The sequence below is a fragment of the Oncorhynchus clarkii genome, chromosome 22 (genome assembly GCF_045791955.1).
Source record: "Oncorhynchus clarkii lewisi isolate Uvic-CL-2024 chromosome 22, UVic_Ocla_1.0, whole genome shotgun sequence".
Classification (NCBI taxonomy): domain Eukaryota; kingdom Metazoa; phylum Chordata; class Actinopteri; order Salmoniformes; family Salmonidae; genus Oncorhynchus; species Oncorhynchus clarkii.
In genome coordinates, this window is record NC_092168.1 from 24,196,448 (window position 1) to 24,222,020 (window position 25,573).

Sequence of the window (25,573 nt, forward strand, 5' to 3'; positions counted from 1 at the left end):
TGATGTGTGCAACAACAACAAAAAGGTTCAGAACCATTTTTGGTTTAACTTTTTCCGCGGAAGTAAGGAGAGGAAAGGCAACTTGAAAGTCGAGGGAGCGCACATAAACGCCGTGATGAGCGAGTGCCAACTCAAGCTCTGCATTACATCAGCAGCTTGGGAGGAAACATCACGTGGTGATACATCTCCAGTACTGACGTCACCGTCCTCGTCTCTAAGCAACCTCCCCATCCGCACCGCGTCACCGCGCGCCAAGCCGCACGGTTGCTCAGCAACTTCAGCTTTGCGCTCGCGCCCGGCCTCGCGCCCCACTCGAAGCTCTGACGCGGGTGTGACGTCATTGAAATGTTGTCAATTTGTTATGGGAGGAGGAGTTTCCCCCTTGAACACTGTGGATGTCCGCATTCCATAGGAGCTCACATGCAGACGGAGCAGGGCAGTGCAAGAGCCGATTATATGACCTGCCAAGTCACCCTGTAAATAGCTCTTACTGGCACGACTGGCACACTGTGCTGTACATTTCTGTACATATTTCGTTAAAAGAAAGACAATTAAAAAGTTATATGTTGTTTTATTATACTTTTCTCGTATTTTTTTTGTCGTAATATCCTTATGGAATGACTTGTACCTGCCTATGACAACCGATTGAAATGTGAGAGGTGTAACGTTACCGACATCCAAAACGGTAAGACACTGCAATGCTCTTATGATTGTTTGGAAAAAAACTGGCTGACAGTTCATTGTAGTTTTATAATGGAAATGTATAATGATCGTTTTTTTTTATAGTTTTTTTAAAATTAGTCTCAGATTTAGGCAGCCTATATGCGCCTTGCTGTCATTTAACTTTTAATTTAACACATAACAATTGTGTGTTGTGTTATAAAGGCCTACATTATACATTGACTTCTCACATTTGGGCATGTTTATAGCTTGAATCCGGCGCTTATCAAATATAATGAATAAGCTATATGTTTAGTTCAGTAGGATAATTACATTTAGTGCAAGATTGTACAGATGTGAAGGGATGTGGTCTATATTTAATAATTTTCTGCGTCATCATGGTGCAATGCAAATGTTAATTCAGAATCTTAATTGTTGATGAGCACGAATAGGCTACGCCTAGCTAAATGTGTAGCCTAATGATTAGGACTATAATTATAACGTTATTATCATTCGTTATAATAATACACTGATAATGTAATGCATTTGATAACACACTAATAATAGGCCTACAATAATAAAAACAAAATTAATAATGTCATTACGCATAGGCTTATGTGCATTTGATATTTACAATTTTGTATTTTGCGTCGCAGATAGCCAACTACACACAATTTGAATCCTATCCTTTGGAATAGTTAATCAGTGTGGCATCATGGTGATCGTAACGGAGAGAAGCCCGGGGTCCCAGCCCAACCATACTCATGGAAGGCCTCTACAGGTCGGCTTCTACGAGATCATCCGCACACTGGGGAAAGGAAACTTCGCTGTGGTCAAACTGGCAAGGCACAAAGTCACCAAAACACAGGTTAGCATCCCTGCTCTTTCATTAACAATGCTTTCATGTCATATTTTATTCCTTTCAAAATCACACAAACATAACTCATTTGTATTATTTTTTTAATTGATAGAATCATATCAGCCTCTCATATGGCATTTGTCTAAGATAAAGTAGACCTACATACCCGTGTGTTTACAGTTTGCTTTTTTGGTTGGTTGTCCACTGCCAGGTGGCCATAAAGATCATTGACAAGACCAGACTAAACCCATCCAACCTAGAGAAGATCTACAGAGAGGTCCAGATCATGAAGCTGCTGAACCACCCCCATATCATCAAACTCTACCAGGTGTGTGTGCTGTCTATTATAATATGGTTACATTGTTATTGGATGTGTGTGTGTGTGTGTGTGTGTGTGTGTGTGTGTGTGTGTGTGTGTGTGTGTGTGTGTGTGTGTGTGTGTGTGTGTGTGTGTGTGTGTGTTCTTTTGGGTGTGTTGACCTACACTGTATCCTGCATGGATACAGCTGAGTGACTGGTCCATGTGTTTGGCTACGTATCCACAGAGAGAGACACAGGCTGAGCGGGTGCTGAGGACAAACACAGGCAGAATAAACAAGAGAGGTAGAGGGAGTAGGGATGGAGGTGTGGTGGCAAGGAAGAGAGGTAGAGGGAGTAGGGATGGAGGTGTGGTGGCAAGGAAGAGAGGTAGAGGGAGTAGGGATGGAGGTGTGGTGGCAAGGAAGAGAGGTAGAGGGAGTAGGGATGGAGGTTTGGTGGCAAGGAAGAGAGGTAGAGGGAGTAGGGATGGAGGTGTGGTGGCAAGGAAGAGAGGTAGAGGGAGTAGGGATGGAGGTGTGGTGGCAAGGAAGAGAGGTAGAGGGAGTAGGGATGGAGGTGTGGTGGCAAGGAAGAGAGGTAGAGGGAGTAGGGATGGAGGTGTGGTGGCAAGGAAGAGAGGTAGAGGGAGTAGGGATGGAGGTGTGGTGGCAAGGAAGAGAGGGATGGAATTGTGGGATTAGATGGAGAGAACGTAAGGACTCAGTGTGTGTTATGATACATCAGGGTTTGTGGTATATCGTCTTGGCTATCACAGCGCTGCAGCTGTACTATTGTCATGGAGTGTGTGTGTCTTCATCTTAAAGCTAGCTGCTGACTCTTAGGACACGTTGCTGTGAAACATAAGTACACATATTAATTCAATCCTTTTTGACCTCTCTTTCTCTTTGGTGAGTTGATGACAGAGGGAAGGAAAGAGAATTGATTGGATGAGTCAGTCTCTGTAGGTCTGAGTGTCAAGCTCAATTAGCGTCTATGGTAGTCAAGTGCAATGTTTCTGTTCCTCTCGTAAAGGTGGCCCCGCCAAGCACTACTGCTGCTCGGCCCCTAATGACGCTACCACAAGTCCACTTTTTCCCTCAGCGGGCCTGACACTTTTGTGCAGATGCCCTTACACACACACACACACAAAGTACACACACACAGCACCCAATGCGACCCCACTCGCACGCCTTGAGTGAGACAGGAAAGCCTGAGTCAGGCAAGTCATATGTTTTCCAGAGGACGATTCCTCAGTTAATCTCTATGTCAGATGAGCCACTGTGAGCAGATTAATACAGAGGGATAGTCCCCCTAAAGAGACACAGATCTCTCTCTCTATATATATATATCTCTATATATCTCTCTATATATATATTTCTATATATATCTCTATATATATACATATATATCTATACATATCTATATCTCTATATATCTCTATATATATCTCTATATCTATCTATCCCTATATATATATATATATATATAATCTCTATATATCTCTCTATATATCTATCTCTCTCTATATATATATATATATATTTCTCTCTCTCTCTATATATATATATATCTATATATATCTATATATATTTATATATATATATCTCTATATATACAGTATATATCTCGCTCTCTCTCTCTCTCTCTCTGTAGATCTCTCTCGCTCTCATTTCAATTTAAGGGGCTTTATGTGCATGGGAAACATATGTTTACATTACCAAAGCAAGTGAAATAAACACAAGTCTCTCTCTCTCACTCTCTCCCTCTCTCTCTGGGAAACAGTGAGGTTTGAGCATGTCAGGTGCTAGCTGTTTGATGAAGGTTAGAGCAGGTTTCTATGACCCGAGGGAAACCCTTTTCTCTTTCACACCCCATCATCTGCCCACTGAGGGGGAGGTGTAGTGCAGTGAAGGCGATCGTGTGATCCAGAGGTCACATCCTCTCCTTATCATCCTCCTCTTCCAATAACCGAAAACAGAACAGTGAATTACGAGCAGACTGTACCGCATGACTAGTCGAGGAGAGAAAGTAGCTAGAAGAGGAGAGGGGGAAAGCCTCACGAATAACACCTAAGTGTTGATCCTTGACCTTTAAATAAGCTGCAGTTTCCATCTTATGTGAACAAAATGTCCCTTTTTTCTGCATTTCTGAAGATCATCACAGCCTCTTTCTCTCTCTCTCTCTCTCTCTCTCTCTCTCTCTCTCTCTCTCTCTCTCGCACTCTCTCTCGATTTCTGTCTGTCTCTCTCGCTCTCTCATTCACACACTCCCCCACACACCACTCTTCAGGGGCCAGTATGAGGGCCCTTAACGTGCTTAGACTTCTTCTCTGGAAGCCTGTATGACATCAGCAGCACCTCTAGGTGAGAGGGACACAGGGTGGTTATCATCTCTCTCAGATAAAGACTATAAATTACTCCCTGTATGGGAGCCTCTGTGCCGCCATAAAAATGACTGCTGCCCAACACCTCACTGTCTCTTATAGAGTTAGAAACGTGAAAGAGAAACTGGGTTGGAAATGAAATGAGGCTATAAAATGTGTGACATAGCTTTAGGTGTTGGTTTATTGAGTCCTGGCAGTGATGAATATCAGTATTTTCTTCAGAAGTGGTAGTGACACAACACTTCCACAATGTTTGGTCCCGAGGGCTCTCCTGGCCCTGGGAAGTTTCCGGGAGTTCCAGGAAGGTGCTGGGACATTTTGTCTTTCCTTCTTTTTCTTTTTGTATTTGCGTTGGTGATGGGTTCTCGGTACACAAGCTCGTCCTTTGTGTCTGAACATTTCTCTTCCTTTCCCAGAAGGAAAGAGATTTGGTTTCTGTTGAAAACTGATGGCAGACAACACAGTATTAGTGGGAATACTGGTCAGTATGCTCTTGATGGCGCAGCTGTAGATCCTCAAAAGGTTCTACAGCTCCACTATCGAGAGCATCCTGACCGGTTGCATCACCGACTGGTATGGCAACTACTCGTTATCTGACCGTAAGGCACTTCAGAGGGTAGGGCGAACGGCCCAGTACATCACTGGGGCCAAACTTCCTGCCATCCAGGACCTATATAATAGGCGGTGTCAGAGGAAAGCCCATAAAATTGTCAGAGACTCCAGTCATCCAAGTTATAGACTTTTCTTTCTACTCCTGCACGGCAAGCAGTACCGGAGCGCGAAGTCTAGGACCAAAATGCTCCTCAACAGCTTCTACCACCAAGCCATTAGACTGCTGAACAATTCATAAAAATCACCACCGTTCAATTTACATTGACCCCCCCTCCCCTTGTACACTGTTGCTACTCACTGTTAGTTTGTTACCTATACATAGTCACTTCTCCCCCACCTACATGTAGAGATTACCTCAACTAGCCTGTACATGCACACTGACTCGGTACCAGTGCCCCCTGTATATAGCCTCATTATTGTTATTCTTATTGTGTTACTTTTTATGACTACTTTTTATTTTAGTCTACTTGGTAAATATGTTCTTCTTCTTGAACTGCACTGTTGGTTAAGGGCTTGTAAGTAAAGCATTTCACTGTAAAGTCTACACTTGTTGTATTCGGCGAATGTGGCAAATAAAGTTTGATTTGATTTGAATACTGGTTTGAACTATTTCTGTGTTCATATCCTATAAACAAAGAGCATGCAGGAAGTGCCTGTCAGCTCTGTTATGCAACAGTGCATATCATGGAAAGTCAGCGTGTCGTGTGTGTGTGTGTGTGTGTGTGTGAGAATGAGAGGAAGTGTGGTCAGGGGAAAGATAAGGTGTCCAGAAAACATCCCCAGTGCCCAGTCCTGCCTCTGCTAAAACACTTACAGCAGCCTTTACAGTGGAAAGACCTCTTTCCTCACGTAATCACTGCAATTGTGCGTAGCCTACTTCTTGCTAACCTCTTTCCATTGTCTCTGTTTTGTATTCCTCTTAGGTTATGGAGACTAAAGATATGCTGTATATTGTGACAGAATATGCCAAAAATGGAGAGATGTTCGGTGAGGATTAAATTCATTATCCCCTTTGTTGTAAACTGTGTTGGGCTGTTTCATTTGACATAATAAAGGGCTCAAATAGATATCAAGGTCCTCTCTTACCCAGTATTTACAGTCCTTATTTAGTTCTCTGAATCTAAACTCTCTTCTTCTCTCCCTCTTTTCCTCTAGACTACTTGACCTCAAACGGGCGCATGAGCGAGGATGAGGCACGGAAGAAGTTCTGGCAGATCCTGATGGCGGTGGACTACTGCCACAGGCACCACATCGTTCACCGTGACCTCAAGACTGAGAACCTGCTGCTGGACACCAATATGAACGTCAAACTGGCCGGTGAGTCTGTGTGGGAGATAACAGATAGCAGACTACCCTCTGTCCTTGATGGTTCCCTACTGATATTCAGACTGCTAAATGTCTCTACTAAAGAGAAGCCATGCATCACTGGGTTGGTGCTAATGAAGTGTCAACTGCCAATAATTAGATGGTTCTTCATGGTAAAATAGTAGAATAAGAGCAGGGCTGATCTGATGCCACAAAGAACCAGTGTGACAGTCTGTCGTCAAAAAACACACACACACACACACACGCACACACACAGCAACACAAATAATCATTAGTCGATCTCTCTCTCCTTCCCATTCAGACTTTGGATTTGGAAACTTCTACAACTCAGGCGAGCCCCTGTCTACGTGGTGCGGCAGCCCCCCCTATGCAGCACCCGAGGTGTTTGAGGGGAAGGAGTACGAAGGGCCACAGTTGGATATCTGGGTAAAGGCTCACAGGGAAACCGCACACAACATGGCTACCCATGTTTTGAACGCAGGTTGGCATTTATTGTCATGAATCTTGCCTTGGAGACAGCTCTGCAGAGTGGTCACTAGCTGGCACAGCCACAGAGTCATAAGATCTGATTTTAAACCTCACTTCAGAGTACGTTTTCATATTTCAACCTGCGTGTCCTGATTGCATCTGGTGTGGATGGACAAAATCAACATGCGTGTGATGGTGGACTCACCCGCGTGCCCGGTCTAGTCAGCATGTAACCCTACCCTTAACCTTAACCACACTGCTAATCCTAATGCCTAACCCTAATCATAAATAAAGACCAAAAAGCTCTTTTTAGTTTTCATACATGTTTTATGGTTTTGCCAATTTTGACTTTGCAGCTGGCCTATCTAGCTGAAATCACTCAGTTCTGCCACCAGGGCAAAATTCATGACAATAAACAAAGCGTTTTGAAACCAAGTTCTACTCTTTTCATGTAAAATGAATGAAAACAGAAGTAATGGGAGAGACCATTTGTTGACGTTCTCCTGGTCTATCTCTCTACAGAGTTTGGGTGTGGTTCTGTACGTTCTCGTGTGCGGATCCCTTCCGTTCGACGGGCCCAGCCTTCCCGCCCTCAGACAGAGAGTCACAGAGGGGCGCTTCAGAATCCCCTTCTACATGTCTCAAGGTATGCATCACCATGGCAACAACACAGTGACATATGTCATAGTGTAATTGGGATTGATACATTTACTGATGAAATGGCTGGTTTATATTACATTAAATCACATGCTCTAGCATCGGAGAATGACCTTGCTTTCCCTTCTACCTCCCTCCTTCCATCCTCCCTCTCTCTCCCTCCCTACCACTCTTTTCCCCCCAGACTGTGAGAACCTGATCCGTAGGATGCTGGTGGTAGACCCAGCCAAGAGGATCAGCGTGGCCCAGATCAAGCAGCACCGCTGGTTGCTGGCTGACCCCACAGCTCTTCACCAGACCCTCAGTATGGCACTGCCCCTCACAGACTACAACTCCAACCTGGGGGACTACAGCGAGCCCGTCCTGGGCATCATGCAAAGCCTGGGCATCGACCGCCAGAGGACCATCGAGGTGAGTGGTAGATTGGTTGATGTGTTAATTGGCTGATTGGTTGATTGGTGTTATCGTCATGGAAGGAGGATTAGAGGAGGGTAAGGAGTGAGGGGAGCTGTGTTGTTATATAGATTACAGGTTATAGGTTATATCGTCGTTTATACAGAGTATCACTAGTGTCCTAGAAATACAGTATTTGAAGTACACTGTAGAGAAAGCTAATGGGGTTCGGTACTGGGTTGAAAGTGGTGGGGCTGTGAGACAGTTAGTAATGTCTGGCAGTAGAGTAGGTGGTATGTTATGCTGCCTCCCAGGCAGGCACCACAGTCAAACCCACCCTGGATCTCTGTACGCCTGGTGGGCTTACTACTCGTTTTGTAGGGAGAATTAGGGGGATAACTGACATCGGCTTTTAGAGGCTGACACTGAGCTGAGGAGACGAGCTCCAAAAGCAGTCTCTCAGTAGATCAGACTGAGTGAGTGCAGAGTGATGGGCGCAGAGCGTGTGTGTCCGTGTGCGTTTCCTGTCTGACAGAAATAGAGAGCGAGAGAAACAGTCCTTTATTATGACACCCTTTGAACCAAAATGGCTGACTAACATGTCCTTAGCTGTGTTGGAATACTCATACTAGCCACACTACTACTAGCCACACGTAGTATTTGTGATGTAAATTAAGTATATATTATGCATATTGGTCATAGTATGGATATAGTTAGTATTCCAAAAGTTCTCGGATGTCGTACTACATTCGCCAAAATACGAAGTATACGAGCAGTGGACACTATTTCCGTGCTTTTAGGGCCCATAATGCAATTCTTCAGAAATTGGTTTTCAGATTTGAAGAAAATGTCGGATAATATGCAGCCGGAGTCCAACGAGAGCGGATACAAATTCATTGCTTTAACTAATTATGACAAATGTTAAGATACCTTACATGTTATGTTGGCTGACAATTTCTTAGCTACGCTATCCTTATGAACTGCATAGCATATCATTACAGCAGTATGTACCGGTATGTTAGCTAGCTAGCTAACGTTTTTTTGGCTACTAATACATTGAACTTGCCAGTATATTAACTATATGCTATTTAACTAACTACCCAACGTTTATTAACTTGATTATTTCCGTTGTTCTTAGTGGTATAGTCGCTGTGCGTTCTTAATAGACATTCAGGTGCATTCGTAAATTCTCTCTGGCTATCTACTCTGATTTCAGAGCACTCTCCTCTGAGTGTACCTGTGCCAGAGCGCAGAATAACTGATGAATTTATGAACACTCAACACCTGTTGAATATGGCCGGTGTCAGTAAACATCGGTAAATAATCATAATTATATTGTTGCCAGCAGCACAGTTACAGTCACCAACACTCTGGATAACATGAAAACAGCCCAACCAGCTCTGCTAGGGAGAGTAAAATGGTCAGAGTGAGGAGTTCTCTCATTTGTGTCTGGAAGTAGCTAGCAAGTTAGTATCAACCCTACTCCTCGGCCAGAGCGTTCAGTGAAACTGCCTGGCATTTACAAATGAACAATCAGACAACGCTCTGAGTGCACTCTGGTACTCCAAATTGAATTTAATAACACACCCGAAGTCGTAAAATGTCTAGCTAGTAATTTGTTATGCTCACAAGCTAGCAAGAGGTTGCATAGCAACAGCATCAACTTCTGATAGACAGACAAAGCGCTAGTAAGCTCAGAAAGAATAGCGTTAGTTTACAGTATACTAAAATGAACTAATAGTACATAGTATGTAGTATATACTCATTAAGTATGTAGTATACAGTATGTTAGTATGAGTATTCAAACACAGCTCTTGTCTTTTCCCCCAGTCTCTGCTGAGCAGCAGCTACAACCACTTCTCAGCCATCTACTATCTGTTGTTGGAGAGGGACAGGGAGCACCGGGCCTTGCAGCTCAGTCGCCAGTGTGGACCCTGGACCCAGAAACCCAGGGACACCTCTGACTCCGGTACCCCAGAGGTCATCATGGAGGACAGCTTCAGAACTTCGGCCTACCCCATTCAGTGCAAGACCACCCCTCCCATGCAACCGGAGATGGAATATGACCACGGTGCATTGTTCCAACGTGTGGCGTTCCCGGTGGAAGCCAGTCTGAACCGACTGCTGTGTAACCGCTCCATCTCCCCCAACAGCCTGCTGGAGACCAGCATCAGTGAGGAGGTCACACACACCTGCTCACCCCTCGTCCTGCCCACCACCACCTCCCGGCGACACACCCTGGCCGAGGTCTCCCCTCACTTCTACCAGTGCAACCCCCCCTGCATCGTGGTCAGCCTCTCCGATGGTGCATCGTCTGACAGCTGTTTGAAGTCCTTGTCCACTCCCATCCCTGCCCTGCACCCTCCTGTGGGGGGGCTGTCAGCCATGCCAGCCTCTGGGACTGGCCCCAGGGCACTGGTCTCTGCCGGTACCCAGCTGGCCCTCTCCTCTCATCTCCTCCCCCAGGCCCAAGCTTCCAGCTTCCAGGAGGGCCGCAGAGCCTCTGACACCTCCCTAACACAAGGTATGGGGGATGTTAGTTTATAACCATTACATACAGTATGTATCATTCACATCATCATCACTACAAGGAAATGTATCAGGCCCAACAGAATTTAACCCATCCCCTCTCTGTGCGCCTCCCCAGGTCTGAAAGCCTTCCGTCAACAGCTGAGGAAGAACACTCGCACTAAGGGTCTTCTGGGTCTGAATAAGATCAATGGTCTGGCAAGGCAGATCTGCCCTCTGACCTCCGACCACAGTAGCCGTGGCAGCCGGGGATCAATAGGTCCCACCATCAATGAGCACCGCAGCATGCTAGAGGAAGTTCTGCAACAGCAAAGGTAAGATGGAGACACACACAGAGACACACACACCTGCACATAAATATAATCACAACCACATAGTCACAGTAAGTGAAATTCTAACCCCTCCTCTCCGTCTCTATTTACAGAATGCTCCAGATCCAGCACCAGCCCCAGGCTCCTCAGTCAGCATCTACCCAGAACCCTCTGCTCTTCCTGTCCCAGCAGCAGCCCCCCTCCCCCACATCCGTTTATGCCACCTCAACCCTGTTTGACACCTCCGCCTCCTCCCTCCCCCAGGGGGAACATCAACACCCCCTTTCCCCACACCAGAGTCTCCTGGCTCTCCAGCACGCCTTCTGGCAGCAGCCTTTGGAGTCATCTTCCTCCTCCTATGGCTCCTCTTCCTCCTGCTCCTCATCATCATCCTCCTACTGCGCCTCCTCTACCTTCCTCTCCCCTGTGGCCTCCGCTGCTTACCTCCTCGAGGCTCGCCTTCACATCAGCCAGCAACCCAGCCTCCATCCCCAGACCAACCTACACTACCAACCCCAGGCCCAGGCCCAGAACCAGGCCTTCACCCAGGGCCCCTTACCCCTTGTGGCCAGGCAGGGGATGTGGAGCCTGGATTCAGCCTCCGGAAAAGAGTCAGAGATGCAGGAGCTGAGCCTGGGTGGGCAGCTGAGCAGCTGTGTGATGGTGAAGTAATGGAAAGAAAGAAAGGAGAAACAGGAAACAACAAATTCCTACTAGACCAGAGTACTTGTTCCGTATGGCAACCAGAGTAAAAATGTCATGGTGATGTCATCAATGATGGACAGGAAGGGTGAGCACTTTTTGACAGTGGGAACAGAACTTTGAGCTGTGGAGTTGCTCACAGATCATCAGATGATGAGAAGATGATAGGACGACAGAACAAAATGTCCTAAGTGTGAAAAGAGAACTATTGGGGAGAGCTAAATGAAAAACTGAGCATAGAATGGACAGATAAAAAAAGAAATGATGAAAGTGACAAATCTAGATTCTGTTGAACAACATACAAACACTCACATCTAGGTGTGTGTATCTGTGTGTGATCACATAAGCTGACAATTAAGCAATAACAAAACTCTGGAGAGGTGAGTCTTGAGTTCTTGTCGGATCCCCAGAGAAGCAATAAAGGTCTGGGACCACCTCAACGCAACACTGTACCTGTCCTTTCTCCCCAACTCACCCATCTCCTTTTCTGGAGGGGTGTGTGAAGGACTCATCTTGAAAAGACAATGAGGAGTGGTATCAATGAACCAGACGAGGTAATGTAAGAACTATTTCAACAGTTTTTTCCGTTTTTTTGTTTGTTTGAAAACAGGAGGATCTAGTCTTCCTGGTTTTGTTTTTTGATGCTTTTTCAGTTTTGCTCAGAGACTTTTATTACATGTCATTGTTTTTTACTTTATTTTAGTTTTTACTTCATTTGCCTTTTGGATAAGTTATTACTTTGTGGCAATCCTACAAGCATGCAGCATCAGAACAATTTTCATCTTCAAACTTTCTTTGAACACAATGCTACAGTGATTTGACAAACTGTGATTTGTTTGTGCAAGATTCTAGCTGAGCTAATGCTGCTTTTACCTCAGAAGAAGATAAAACCTGGTAATTCTTGATCAGCCAAAACTGAATAAAAAATATACTTGCTGAGTGTCTAAAGCACAATAGGTATTGCTATTAGCAAGCAGTGTGTGTGTGTGTGTGTGTGTGTGTTTGTGTGTGTGTGTGTGTGTGTGTGTGTGTGTGTGTGTGTGTGTGTGTGTGTGTGTGTGTGTGTGTGTGTGCCTTACAAAAAGGTTGATTTCAATTTATAATTTATATTTATATATGGTTACTTTCTAATCATATTGTCTCTGTTGTTACGTCCTTTTGGTGAGGAATCCTCAATCATGCTATTCTGCTGTTTTATCACTACCTTCTCAGGTAACCAAGTCCCAAAAATGTGGAAACGTTGTCTAAGCTTAAGATCCTGAAGACCTACAGTTTAAGCATGATGTCATTCCCTATCAGAGGAAGTGGCTTTAACCACTTTACTTTCCACTTGATGTATAGGCTGTGTGTAGGCTATATGCTGTACTGCTTTCACATAGCCAGAACAAAGACTTTGGGACTATAATGCAATATTTCACATTGAAATGCAGAGGAAATGAGAAATGAAGATCAGACAGGATTGTACATTACCTGCCTGCTGGCATTTATTCGATTTCCTTGTTTTTATTAGTACATTTTTTCATTTGTGTATGATTGTAAGAGGTTTTAAAACCTTTGGAGGGCGCTAGCTGAGTAGATCAGGAACCTGAACGCTTCTGTTTTTTTGAACATGAACATTGATATGAATAGATGTAAAAGAAAGGACCCAAACCATTTCATAGTGCTTTTCCTCTTGACGTCACAGTTGCCTCTGCCATTGTACAATGGCAGAACTAGAGATAAGCCAAAGAGAGAGCAGAGTAAGAGAAAGAAGCCCTACTTACTTTCCAGCAACTCAAAATGCTAGCTAGCTAGTGCTTTCATGGTGTACTCTGTGTGGCTCCTGCTATGAGCAAGCTGCTTCTGCCACAAGATGCGAATGTGTTGAAAATTCCCCGAGCAGTTGGGTTCCAGGACCATGACTGTATTTGTTTTTGTATTTTCTAAGAAAATAAGAAAATAAATGGAAAACAATTTGTAGCACTACAATTATTTTTGCTGCAATGTGCGTTTTTCAATGGATTGGCCGTAGGTGGTAGAGGTCGCTAGCTAGAGGTTAATACAACGCACTTGGGTGTATGTGTTAGGCCTATTTATTTTTAGAGAATGTGTTTGAAACAACACCATTTACTTCAGCTGTTTACACCATGATAGCAATGCACCTTTGTTATTTTGGTTAGTTTGACCATATCTGTGAAGGGATCTTCTTTTGAACATGTTGAAGGGGAAAAGTGTTGGAAGCCTGAAGCTTAAAAGTGGTTTGATTGATTTCTCTCTGAAATAAGCAGTGTTAATATTTCTAAATTACATTATATTTTGCTTGATTACACTCACCAACAGTGCTTGTGCCTTCTTCAGAACAAACCCCCTATGATCAGAGTAACCCTTTTTTTTGTCCAATCAGCACAAAGAGAAAACAGGTGGGCCCATAAGACCCAGATTTGCTACTTTTTCTGTATTGAAGAAAAAAATACTGCATTTCACTTTACAATGAATATATCTCATTTCTGAAATATGTTTAGTTTCTCCTGTTGGTTCAGAAAACTCTTCACAAACTTAGTTTGACCAAACTATTGAAAAACAAAATAACCTTTTCGACACATCTATCTGTAAGATGTCCTTTTTGGTAAAATGTTGGATATGAAGAAATATGTTTTATGATTTTCCTGATTTTGTACTTGACTGTGTGTGTGTGTTTGTATGAATGTTATATGAAAACAAAGATTGTTTATTTGTGTGGCTAATTTATTTGATTAAAACATGAATAAACATGAATTCCAGTTGTTGGTCGTAATTCTGTGTAAATGTCTTAAGCCCTGTGTATACCTGTTTCTAACGTGCATGCTTTGCCCTAATCTTGTCCAACAATCTGATTTTGCCCACATTTTTAGACAGTGTAGAAGATTAAAGGAAGCATTGTGATTTGACTGTGATCAGATCTTCCTGACAACCTCCTGAGGTAGTCAGACACTTAGACGGACTCTTCACAGTGAAACCATTTAAATCATTATTATCCCGCCGTCTAAAACCATTGACGTGTGATATATAACCTTAACCCAATTCGCCATTGACTAATGGCATCAATATATGTCTTAAAATAAAATATTATTATTTTGAAAACATATCTGTCAAATAATTTGCATACAGGAAGGGACCAGGACATCTGGTCACAATGCGGATAAAGTGGACAGATAAGAAAGGCATTTTACTACCATGTGTGGATGCAACAGCTACAATGTGGGCACAATCAGAATGTGGATAAGATCAGGATGTATGTAAACAAGGCTTTAGTCACACGATAATACATGCTAATATGTATTAATCAAAAGTAGGTTGACTAACAACCACTATAGTTGATGTTAAATCAAAATGGATGACATGGAAAGCTGAAGCTGAAATTATTCCCTTGAAAACTACTTCAACGTTGTTAACGCCATATTTAGAAGGCCAGACAAGGAATCACATTGTCCCCTTCCCCCTGGTGATGAAGCACATTGATGATGCTCTAGTTCGCTGTGATGACGCGATGACTGGGAAAAATCGACTGGGAAAAATTGATTTGAACGGTCATCCAACTTGGAATTCCAACTCGGGAACTCAGGCCTCTTTCTAGAGCTCCGACTTTCCATCCTGAAGATCACTGACGTCATTTCTTTTTCAGAGTTCCCGGTTGTTTTGAACGTGACATATTACTCATAAGGCAGCAGGCAGTGACAGACGGCTGATGGCTGACATGGACCCATGTGTGAGAGGGATGGAGGCAACACGACAGTGGGCTAACCAACCATGATTCCATCTTATTAGATCAAACTTTTAAAATTGTTTAGCTTCAATAAAGCTTACAGAACTATATGAGTTCCCTAAGCCTATGTAAATTCCATTGTTGGGATACATTATCTTTTTTATTTAACTAGCCAAGTCAGTTAAGAACAAATTCTAATTTTCAATGACAGCCTAGGAACAGTGGGTTAACTACCTTGTTCAGGGGCAGAACGACAGATTTGTACCTTGTCAGTTCAGGGATTTGTTCTTGCAACCTTCCAGTTACTAGTCCAACATTCTAACCACTAGGCTACCTGCCACCCCACATTAAGGTGGCATACCTTATTATGCCTTATTATATATATATAGCGTGTAATAAATACCCTAATATTATAGAAGAATGTGTCAAATGCAAAAATCATTAAGGAACATTTTAATTTGAAGTATGTAAACTTAACTCTCACAGGTGGCCAATAAGATTTAGCTGAAAGCCTTGCTCCTAATAAGCCAAGCCTCCTGAAAATAGCCTAAGGATTACATTCATAAAGACCCAGCTGCAAGGTCAACCCAACCAATTAACCCATGTTTGGGTAATCCCAACAACCTAACTTGTTGGGTTAGTCACGCAACCCAGACAGACAACCAGAAGATTCTGCGGGAGGCCAGTGTAGGATGAAAGCATCCCGCCAAATCACACTGGTTAGAGAGTTGGGAGGAGAGCTATCAATGCTATGTTCCTCACTGAGCTCCCCTACAACCCAATGGGACATATTGAGCATGTTCCCAATGTGTCTGGGTGTGTGCGTGCGTGTCTGTGTGTGTGTGATAGTAATGCTGTTTAATAGCGATCAGGCCACCCTACAAACACATCCATCACCATCCAGCCGCCTGCTGTGGACATGACCTTGTACTGACTAATGAGCTCGCAGTTGCACAGTGTCACAACACTGCACATTGATGTGCTGATTTATTGTGGCGGTCTGTGTGTGTGTGCGTGTGTGCGTGTGTGCGTGCGTGCACAGTATGTGTTTTTAGTGCTCACTGCAGGGAGGGACACTGCAGGGAGGGACACTGCAGGGAGGGACACTGCAAGGAGGGACATGACTACTACAGAAACAGCTCTTCTGGTCCATCAACCACAGGACACAGTACTGACAGGCAGATAGACAGGGTGCCAGTTGCCATTTCCCTAATCCCCCCCCCCCCCCCCCCCCTCAAGTAGAAAGAGGATAAAACAATATTTTGAGAAGAGATGGCTGAGAATATGTGTGTCTGAGCCGCCTTGCCTCAGAGCCATATACGAAACATGCTATATCTATTTCGGCGCACCTCCAAGACGTACAGTATGTGCTAACAGTCTAGTAGACAGAAACAAAAGCAGGGAAGTTGGTTAAGGAGGATGGGTGAATACCGCCACCATCTAGCAATCCCTAGGTTGTGTGTCAAGTCTTGTCTGTGACAAATGTAGCATTTTAGCTAACCCTTATTCTAACCTTAACCCAATTCACTTAACCTGCTATGGGATGGAGAGAGACAGAAAGAGAGAGAGAGAGAGAAATGGCCCAGTGGTTGCCTCAGAGGAAATTCCCAGCATGATAGTTTGGACTCAGATGAACCTTGCAAAGCATTCTGGGATCTGGGACCTCAGGTCTACACTCTTAAGTGTAAAGAGCTCTTAGACAGACTTGTCTCTCCTTACCACCTTATCTCCTTACACACCACACAACACACACCACACACACACAGAATAAGTGAGATTTCTTGAGGTTCCAGACACAACGTGCCATAGAAGTTTCCCAGTACTCTCAATAAGTAACTATGTTATCACCATGAAAGCACACAGAGGAATGTTATTTTCCAGTTTCCTTGTGTGAAAGCAGAAGAGAGGGGAGGAGGTGAAGACAGAGGAGGAGATTAAGAGGTTAGCCGCTTCTCTGGTCAAATGACTCAAATGTTACAAAACACAATCTAAAGAGAGATACATGAATGATTCATACCAAGAACAAGAGACAAGAGACAAGAGCCTGCATGCAGGCCAATATCTGTACATAGCCTCAGCCTGGTGCCGAGCTTGCCGCAGGACACACAATGGGAGTTCAACAAGGATAGTTTACACGTACCCCGCAGTCAGATAAGCAGCCTTTAATGATTGAGTGTGTATGAGTTCACGCGCACATTCGCGTCATTGCTCAGAATCAAATTATCCGGCTGGGGTAGTGTGAATACCAGAGGATTTGTGGACGTTTTGGGTTAAGTGGAGGAAACAGGCTGAAAGAACATTCTGTTCAATTCACAAAACTGCAAACTACCAAAGGGACAAACACATAGAACAAACACCACACAATACAATGCAGCAATACAATACAGTACAACACAACAACATAATACAATACACCATCCCCGAGCCTAAGAGAGAGCTATTGAAACATTGTATATTCTCCAGAAGTGTGCATTATGCTAGGGCTTCACCAACGCAAATATGTGCAAACTGAAACTCAGCACAAGAGTTATGAGTTCAGTTTTGGAGACGTTTACATAACACCTTGGCCTGTTCTTTGTTCAGCATGGGGGAGTGACAAAGATAAGTAACTGCACTATGCAACCCTTTTTCACACATTCTCGTGGTACACACCTACTGTAGGACAAGTGCATGCTGCATAGTTATCTACGTTACATTTGCACCAAAATAACCAGGCGACTCTTTACACTTTCAGACGCATTGTTGTGTCCATCGTTATATATATAGAACTGATACTCTGAGGTGATATGGTGCTGTATCCATGGTCATGCCAACCAGATCTTTGGCTTTGAACTGAGCTTTGAACTGAACTGTCAGAGTACACTTGAGCGAAAGAGAGACTGAGCGGTAGAGAAAAGGGGACTCTGAGAGAGCGAGTGCCACACACACACCCCCCTGGGTCAGCTGTGAGATGGATGACGCACATTGGGCTCTGTTAATATTGTAAAGGAGGCTCTGGCGTCTGTATGAGCATTCCATTACAGACCTCTCACACTGAGTTCACTAAGCAGCTGTGTGCTGAATTAGCACTCTCTCTATATACCATTATTTCCCTCTACCACTCTCTCTCTCTCATCTCTCTCATCTCTACCATCTCTTTTTTCCTCTCCCTGTTTTTTCTCTCTGTTCTCTCCCTCCCCCTTTCTTTCTGTATCGCTCCACTTCTCTCTTTAATACATTTTTGCCCCCCCCTTTTATTATCCCTTTTTTCAACCCTTATCGCAGAAGTTCAGCGTTACATTGTGAGTGAAATATAAAGGCAATGTTTCTGTGTTGGCGGAGTCTGCATTCACAGTAAATGCTGCATGTCAGCTCAATCAGCCTTTAAATTTCTATCACACAATCTGTAACGCTTCAGCGATACAGATTGAATAGAACCCTAATAATTACATTTCCTCTCTCTCGTTTTTTAATGTTCTGTCATTTTCCTTTTCCATCTGTGAGTCAAACACAATAACACCTGCAGAAGAACATTATTTATTTCAAATTGGATTATTTTAATCAAACAAGTTTAACAACTTTAATCTAATAGTGTAATTGTAGGATGTGCCTGACTGTTTTGAAAATGAATCACACATGCAGCATGCCTCTGAGCAACATGGACTCAGAGCATTTCGTATTATTCTTTATAAAAAAAAAATGTTTTACCCCTTTTTCATGGTATCCAATTGTTTTAGTTGCTACTATCTTGTCTCATCGCTACAACTCCCGTACGGGCTCGGGAGAGACGAAGGTTGAAAGTCATTTTGGCATTAATGTCTCAGCAGTGCCACAAGATGTTTTTTTGTTACCAAAAATATACAGTGCATTCAGAAAATATTCATACCCCTCGACATTTTCCACTTTGTTACGTTACAGCCTTATTCTGAAGTTGATTAAATAGTCCCCCCCCCCCTTATCAATCTACACACAATACCCCATAATGACAAAGCAGAAACAGGTTTTTAGAAATGTAGTAAAAAAAACGGAAATATCACATTTACATAAGTATTCAGACCCTTTACTCAGTACTTTGTTAAAGCACCTTTGGCAGCGATTACAGGCTAAAATCTTATTGGATATGATGCTACAAGCTTGGCACAGCTGTATTTGGGGAGTTTCTCCTATTCTTTTCTGCAGATCCTCTCAAACTCTGTCAGGCTGGATGGGGAGCGTCGTTGCACAGCTATTTTCAGGTCTCTCCAGAGATGTTCGATCGGGTTCAAGTCCGGGCTCTGGCTGGCCCACTCAAGGACATTCAGAGACGTGTCCCAAAGCCACTCCTGTGTTGTCTTGGATGTGTGCTTAGGGTCGTTGTCCTGTTGGAAGGTTAACCTTCGCCCCCAGTCTGAGGTCCTGAGCACTCTAGAGCAGGTTTTCATCAAGAATCTCTTTGTACTTTGCTCCATTCATCTTTCCCTCGATCCTAACTAGTCTCCCAGTCCCTGCCGCTGAAAACAATCCCCACAGCATAATGCTGTCACCACCATGCTTCATCATAGGGATGGTGCCACGTTTCCTCATGACGTGACACTTGGCATTCAGGCCAGAGTTCAATCTTGGTTTCATCAGACCAGAGAATCTTGTTTCTCATGGTCTGAGAGTCGCTTAATGTGCCTTTTGGCAAACTCCAAGAGGCTGTCATGTGCCTTTTACTGAGGAATGGCTTCAGGTATGGTATGTGCCTTTCCAAATCATGCCCAATCAATTGAATTTACCACAGGTGGGCTCCAATCATGTTGTAGTGTCACATGTGCTCCCTCTCATTAGACTCACCTGGACTCCATCCCTTCCCTGATTTCCTTATCATCATTGTTTCTGTTTCTTGTATGTGAGTTGTTCGTGGTTCTTGTTTTGTATTATGTTTTCATTTATTTATTAAATGATTCACTCCCTGAACTTGCTTCCCGACTCCCAGCGCACACGTTACATGTAGAAACGTCTCAAGGATGATCAATGGAAACAGGATGCTCCTGAGCTCAATTTCAAGTCTCATAGCAAAGGGTCTGAAGGGTCTATGTAGGGGGTCTATGTAAATAAAGTGTTTACATTTGGTTTATTTTTTTTATACATGTTTTCACTTTGTCAGTTTGGAGTATTGTGCGTAGATTTATGAGGGGGAAAACTATTTAATCCATTTAGAATAAGGCTGTAACGTAACAAAATGTGGAAAAAATCGAGGGGTCTGAATAGTTTACGAATGCACTGTTTACCCACACACTCTCAAATATATGTATGGTTATGGTACAGTGTTGTTCCCTGGTGTATGTAAAGGTCAAAAGGTACACATAAGGTACCTTCAGAGAAACCCATAGGAACTCACATGGTACTGGCCAGTACCTTTTAGGGTACATGTGCGGATCATCTATATAGTATAATGGTAAATTGTTCTACCCAATATATTCAATATAATGCTGTGTTTGTAACCATGTGAGAGAATTGACCCGTTCTAACGTTGTAAATACCAGTAAGATGCTTTGAACTCGTTGAGAAACGCCAATTGGCTAATAGCAACAAGCTGCGTCAACCATAAACTAAATGTACAGCTATCAAGTTCAAAATTATTAACCATATTAATATATTTATTTTTATGAATAATATTTTGTTGTGACATTAAATATGTTCTATTTGTGCTAACTGTCAGTTGAAATGTTGGACCAGTTTAAGTGGTTTTATTGTTATGTTGATGAAGGTTGAGTATCTCTTTGGACACTGTCAGTTCTGCAATCTTTGCATGAACGTGTGACAATCAACAGCTGTACTGTAAGAGGTTACTGTGCTTCTCCCCAAAGCTTGATGGCAGATAGTTCACAGGAAGTTCATGTTTCATTTTCAATAACTTACTATCAACTTATTGCAAGTAGGTTATTGTAAAATTCACAGTATCTTACCACAGCTGGCTTATAACTGACTATTACAATGACATGGTGACTATCAACACATTTAATGATGTATAACTCTTCAGCATCACATGCACTTATGTCAACATATAACAAGGCCGCAGAACTGACCAAATACAAGCTCAATGTTAGAATACAACAGAACAGATTAACTGGGATGACATTCCCTTTCATGGGAGACCAAAAACACCTCGCTGAAAGCCACGTCTCGAATAAGTCACTCCTGCAGTCTTCTGATAGGCTGCTGCTGCTACAGTATGCTGCCAATCAGTAAGTGATGTGCATGCTGTCAACAGAAACGTCCGGGAGGCACAGTAGGTTATTGGCAAGGAATGCTAGCGGCAGAAAATGTCCTGTAGATTAGAAGCCACATTTTGCCTGTAAATAATTGTGACTTTTACACGGAAAGACAAGAGTCAACCGGCAGCCGCGCCAGACCATGCGGGGAACGTGGGCGCCTCTCGCCGAAGCGAGAAGGGAAAGGAAGAGCGCACGGGGGACAGGAGCTATCCTTTCCGTGTCCGGGCCGGGTGAGGAGGCCCTGGCGCAATCCACCGTGCGCCCAGCGGGAGTTAAGAAATTACAAATTCATAGCAACTTCTGGCAATAATGAACATGCACAATAAACTCTTTACAGTGTAGCTTTTCCTGACATTATTTTCGCAAATGAGCAAAACAGTGTGAAAGGCATAACCATTAAACACTTAAACCACTCCAACATTTCGACTGACAGTTGGCACAAATGCACATCAATATTTAGCCACTCCCCCACATATGTTAATGAGCACCGACCAGTACACTGCACTCACTTATGTTAAAGCTCAGTAATGATAGTACCTTATATACAAAATTATTACAAAATATACTTTTTTTTGTACACCAGGGAACAACACTCTACCATAACCATACCCTTCTTTTTTAAGTGTGTTAATCATTGGAGGCTCCCTAGAGGAGAAAGGAGAGGACCATCCTGTTCTGTGAATTTAATAAAAATAAAAACTGTGAAACATTAAAAAACGTGTCCTTTTTAGGTAAAACTATACAAAATATGTTCACGTCACCAAATAATTGATCAAAAGGCTGGGTTTCTGTATAGCACTTTGTGACATCTGCTGATGTAAAAAGGGTTTATAAATACATTTGATTGATTGATTGATTAAAACACACTGTTTTGAAATTAAGGTCTACTGTAGCTTCCACAGCACTCTGTAGGGTAGTGCCATGGTGTAATCGGAAGACAGCTAGTTTCTGTCCTCCTCTGGGTACATTGACTTCAATACAAAACCTAGGAGGATCATGGTTTTCACCCCCTTCCATAGACTTACACAGTAATCTAGTTCGGAAAGCATACACTATACAGCTGTAGTGCATAAAACGTGGTGAGTAGTTGACTCGAAGAGAGAGAAAACATTTTTTTGAACTGTTTTCAACAAATGTATTTCTTTAACAAATGAAGGAGAAGCAAGAGAGAGCGAGCTAGCTATGTTTTGTTGTATTTTTTGTCACTATCACTTTCACTTAGCTAGCGAATGCAGCTAGCTAGTTTAGCCTACTCAAACACCTCAAATACCCGTCTCAAACAGAGAGGGATGCTATGTTAGCTAGCTGGCTATGCCTATCTAACACTGGAACTCTTCCAAGTCAAGGTAAGCTTTTTATAAATGTATTGCCATCGGGGCCCGCCGGTGTAACTGCTACACTGCTTGATGACTGTACACTACTGCATGATTGTAGTGGATTTACTAACATGTTTGCTCTAGTAGCTATGTTGACTTTAACATTAGCTAATATGGTGACAATGATGTAGGCTGTGAAGCGGTTAGGGGTTATGATATAAAGGTTTGGCTTGGAAAGTTTTTTTCGCCTGGTCTCAGACAGCTGATGTGTTGTGCACTGAAGTCCACAAGCAAGGGAAAGGTGAGAGGTGGAGAGTGTGTAGATGCGAGAAGGAATTATAGCTACAACGAATCAAAGTGAGGATGCTGTTTGTATGTGGCTGGTATGAAAGTGAACTGTGTTTGCATGTGATCAAGGGTGTATTGATTCCACCGATTCTGTTCTAAAACTTCTTAAACAGAAGCAAACAGAACGAAACGGGATAAACATAGAAACTCTCGTTTGCAACTGTTGGGCAAATGATTACACTTTAGATCAGCTAGATTCAGGCAAGAGTGTGCAAGGCAGTATTTAATGTTTCAGTTTGTCACCCTGATTACTCAAATTTCTCTCAACCTACGTTGTAAAATTTAATTCATAGGCTAGGTTGCAGCAACCTCATGGTGGATATAGGGAAGATTTGAGTATCATGTAGTAGTCTAAACCTATCAATGTTACATTGAACTAGGTGAATGGAATATGAATGACAGTCATCCAATATGCTGTAATAGAAATAAGGACAGGCTCATTAAAAAAAATTGTCCTCCCTCATCTTAAACAGCACCAACCGCCACTGGTGTTAATATACAATATATGTTCCAAGCAATAAGTATGAACCTGGTGGAACTGTGAAAACATTGATGCACTTCCAACCAAGAAGTTGCAAGTGCTGCTCTCCAAAGAATTTGTCTAGACTGAGTGCACAAAACATTAAGAACACCTGCTCTTTCCATGTTATAGACTGACCAGGTGAATCCAGGTGAAAGCTATGATCCCTTATTGGTGTCACCTGTTAAATCCACCTCAATCAGTGTAGATGAACGGGAGGAGACAGCTTAATGAAGGATTGACAATTGAAACGTGTATGTGTGCCGTTCAGAGGGGGAATGGGCAAGACAAAAGATTTAAATGCCTTTGAACAGGGTAATATAGTAGGTGCCAGGCGTACCGGCTTGCTTGTGTGTCAAAAACTGCAATGCTGCTAAGTTTCTCAGGCTCAACAGTTTCCCGAGTGTATCAAAACTGTTCCACCATCCAAAGGACATCCAGCCAGCTTGACACAGTTAACATGGGCCAGCATCCCTGTGGAACGCTTTCGGCGCCTTGTAGAGTCCATGCCCAACCATTTGCGGCAGTTCCGAGGGCAAAAGGGGTTGCAACTCAAAATGAGGAGGGTGTTCTTAATGTTTTGTACACTTAATGTATATAGTGTTGGACCACCCCAAAAAATATAGTTGTCTAAAAAAATATCCCAATTCCCCAGGGCAGTGATTGGGGACATTGTCCTGTGTAAGGTGTTGTCTTTCGGATGGGATGTTAAACGGGTGACCTGACTTTATGGTCACTAAAGTCACCTGGTAAAATAAGAGTAAATAATAATAATAATTAAATTGTTACGCAATATCATCTCATATTGTACTTTTAACCATTACACAAAGAGGTCTCTATCTCTTGATAAGGTCACTCAGTGTTGGATTAAGGGCATTTCATTAATATTTACCAGACTTTATTGCCACATGCTCTTATGTAAGCGTTATAAAGACTTCAGAACTGGCAGCAGGCATGCTTAAACTTGAATCTTCTTCTTCTTCTTTGAGATTGGGTTGGCGGAGCGCATCCAACTTTTAGGTGCATACACCGCCACCTACTGTCCTGGAGTGTGAGGCCAGTCATGGCCTAACTACATTAAATTCCGGTAATACAAAATTGGGGAACAGGTAAATTACTCTGCCAACTATTATCCTTCAAAAAGAAAACACCACCCCATTCCACTATTTAACCCTATCTAATCCTACTCCAGGCCCACAGTCTGGGAGGACAGAACACTACCACTCAACACCTCCTGCTATTCTTCTGCAGTAAAACCTTGCAATCCCAAGTACTTCTCTGCAGCTGCCAGCACATCCTCTATTTTCTGTGACTAACGTCCCATTTCTGCAGTACAGTTGACAACCATAGCTATGAAAGCTAAGGCTAAGAAACCCACTTTCCTCAGGGACATATTATTCTCAACCTCTTCATTCGTCTCTGCCTACTCACACGAATACTCTCAATATCCCTCACCCTGTACCCATCCTCCTCTACCACTCTTTTCCCTGCTTCAGCATAAAACACTTTCTGTACTACTCTGACTATGGAAACCTCAACATGCTTTTCATTTACCAGACACCTCTGTGCTCCAGCCCCATGGTCACCCCCACAGCTTACACACACATTACTTTCTACACATTCTTTCTAATACCCAGGTTTTGCACCTTAGTATTAGAGTACTCTAAATATACTTAACATAACCATAGACCACTTAAACTGGTACAACACTTCCATATATGGGTGGCCAAAAAATAACTGATTTACAAGCCCCTGCAAAGCCACACCTCCAATATAATTTCCCAGTGTGACTTGCCTTTTTTAGTCAATTGTATATTTACCACCAATGACTGTATTTGTTAGTGACAGACACATTGTTGTTAAATTAATTCATTTTCAGTCCTGTGGTCTTCACCAATTGAGTGTAACAGTATAGCGTCTGTCCCTCTCCTCACCCCTACCTGGGCTCGAACCAAGGACCCTCTACACACATCTACAACTGCCTCCCACGAAGCATCGTTACCCATCGCTCCACAAAAGCCGCTGCCCTTGCAGAGTAAGGGGAACAACTACTTCAAGGTCTCAGAGCGAGTGACGTCACCAATTGAACCGCTATTAGCGCTAACTAGCTAGCCATTTCACATGGGTTACACTCACCCCCCTTTTGACCTCCTCCTTTTCCGCAGCAACCAGTGATCCAGGTCAACGTAACAGTATACCTTCCATCCCTCTCCTCACCCCTACCTGGGATCGAACCAAGGGCCCTCTGCA

The 25,573-nt window shown here is 43.2% G+C and overlaps 1 protein-coding gene across 3 annotated transcripts; it reads left to right on the forward strand.

Moving 5' to 3' along the window:
• Window positions 1-401: 401 nt before the first annotated feature.
• Window positions 402-13,954, forward strand: LOC139380665 (serine/threonine-protein kinase SIK2-like). Of its 3 annotated transcripts, none has more exons than XM_071123576.1 (11): window positions 402-685; window positions 1,317-1,528; window positions 1,731-1,847; window positions 5,738-5,801; window positions 5,970-6,131; window positions 6,442-6,566; window positions 7,131-7,254; window positions 7,450-7,676; window positions 9,489-10,182; window positions 10,306-10,501; window positions 10,612-13,954. In XM_071123576.1, exons 2-11 carry the CDS (start codon window positions 1,376-1,378, stop codon window positions 11,168-11,170), a joined length of 2,421 nt encoding a protein of 806 aa, XP_070979677.1. In that variant the 5' UTR covers window positions 402-685; window positions 1,317-1,375; the 3' UTR covers window positions 11,171-13,954. The 3 variants fall into 3 exon arrangements, with proteins under 3 accessions (XP_070979677.1, XP_070979679.1, XP_070979678.1); XM_071123578.1 differs by having other exon boundaries at window positions 413-685; window positions 1,359-1,528; XM_071123577.1 differs by having other exon boundaries at window positions 419-685; window positions 1,321-1,528.
• Window positions 13,955-25,573: the final 11,619 nt, after the last annotated feature.

What these genes read in the sequence shown, in the direction of transcription:
- LOC139380665 (XM_071123576.1), top strand. Translation starts at nt 1,376, where the DNA reads ATGGTGATCGTAACGGAGAGAAGCCCGGGGTCCCAGCCCAACCATACT. An exon ending in TATGAACGTCAAACTGGCCG is followed by an intron (nt 6,132 to 6,441) that starts GTGAGTCTGTGT and finishes CTTCCCATTCAG; the next exon opens with ACTTTGGATTTGGAAACTTC. An exon ending in CCCCTTCTACATGTCTCAAG is followed by an intron (nt 7,255 to 7,449) that starts GTATGCATCACC and finishes TTTTCCCCCCAG; the next exon opens with ACTGTGAGAACCTGATCCGT.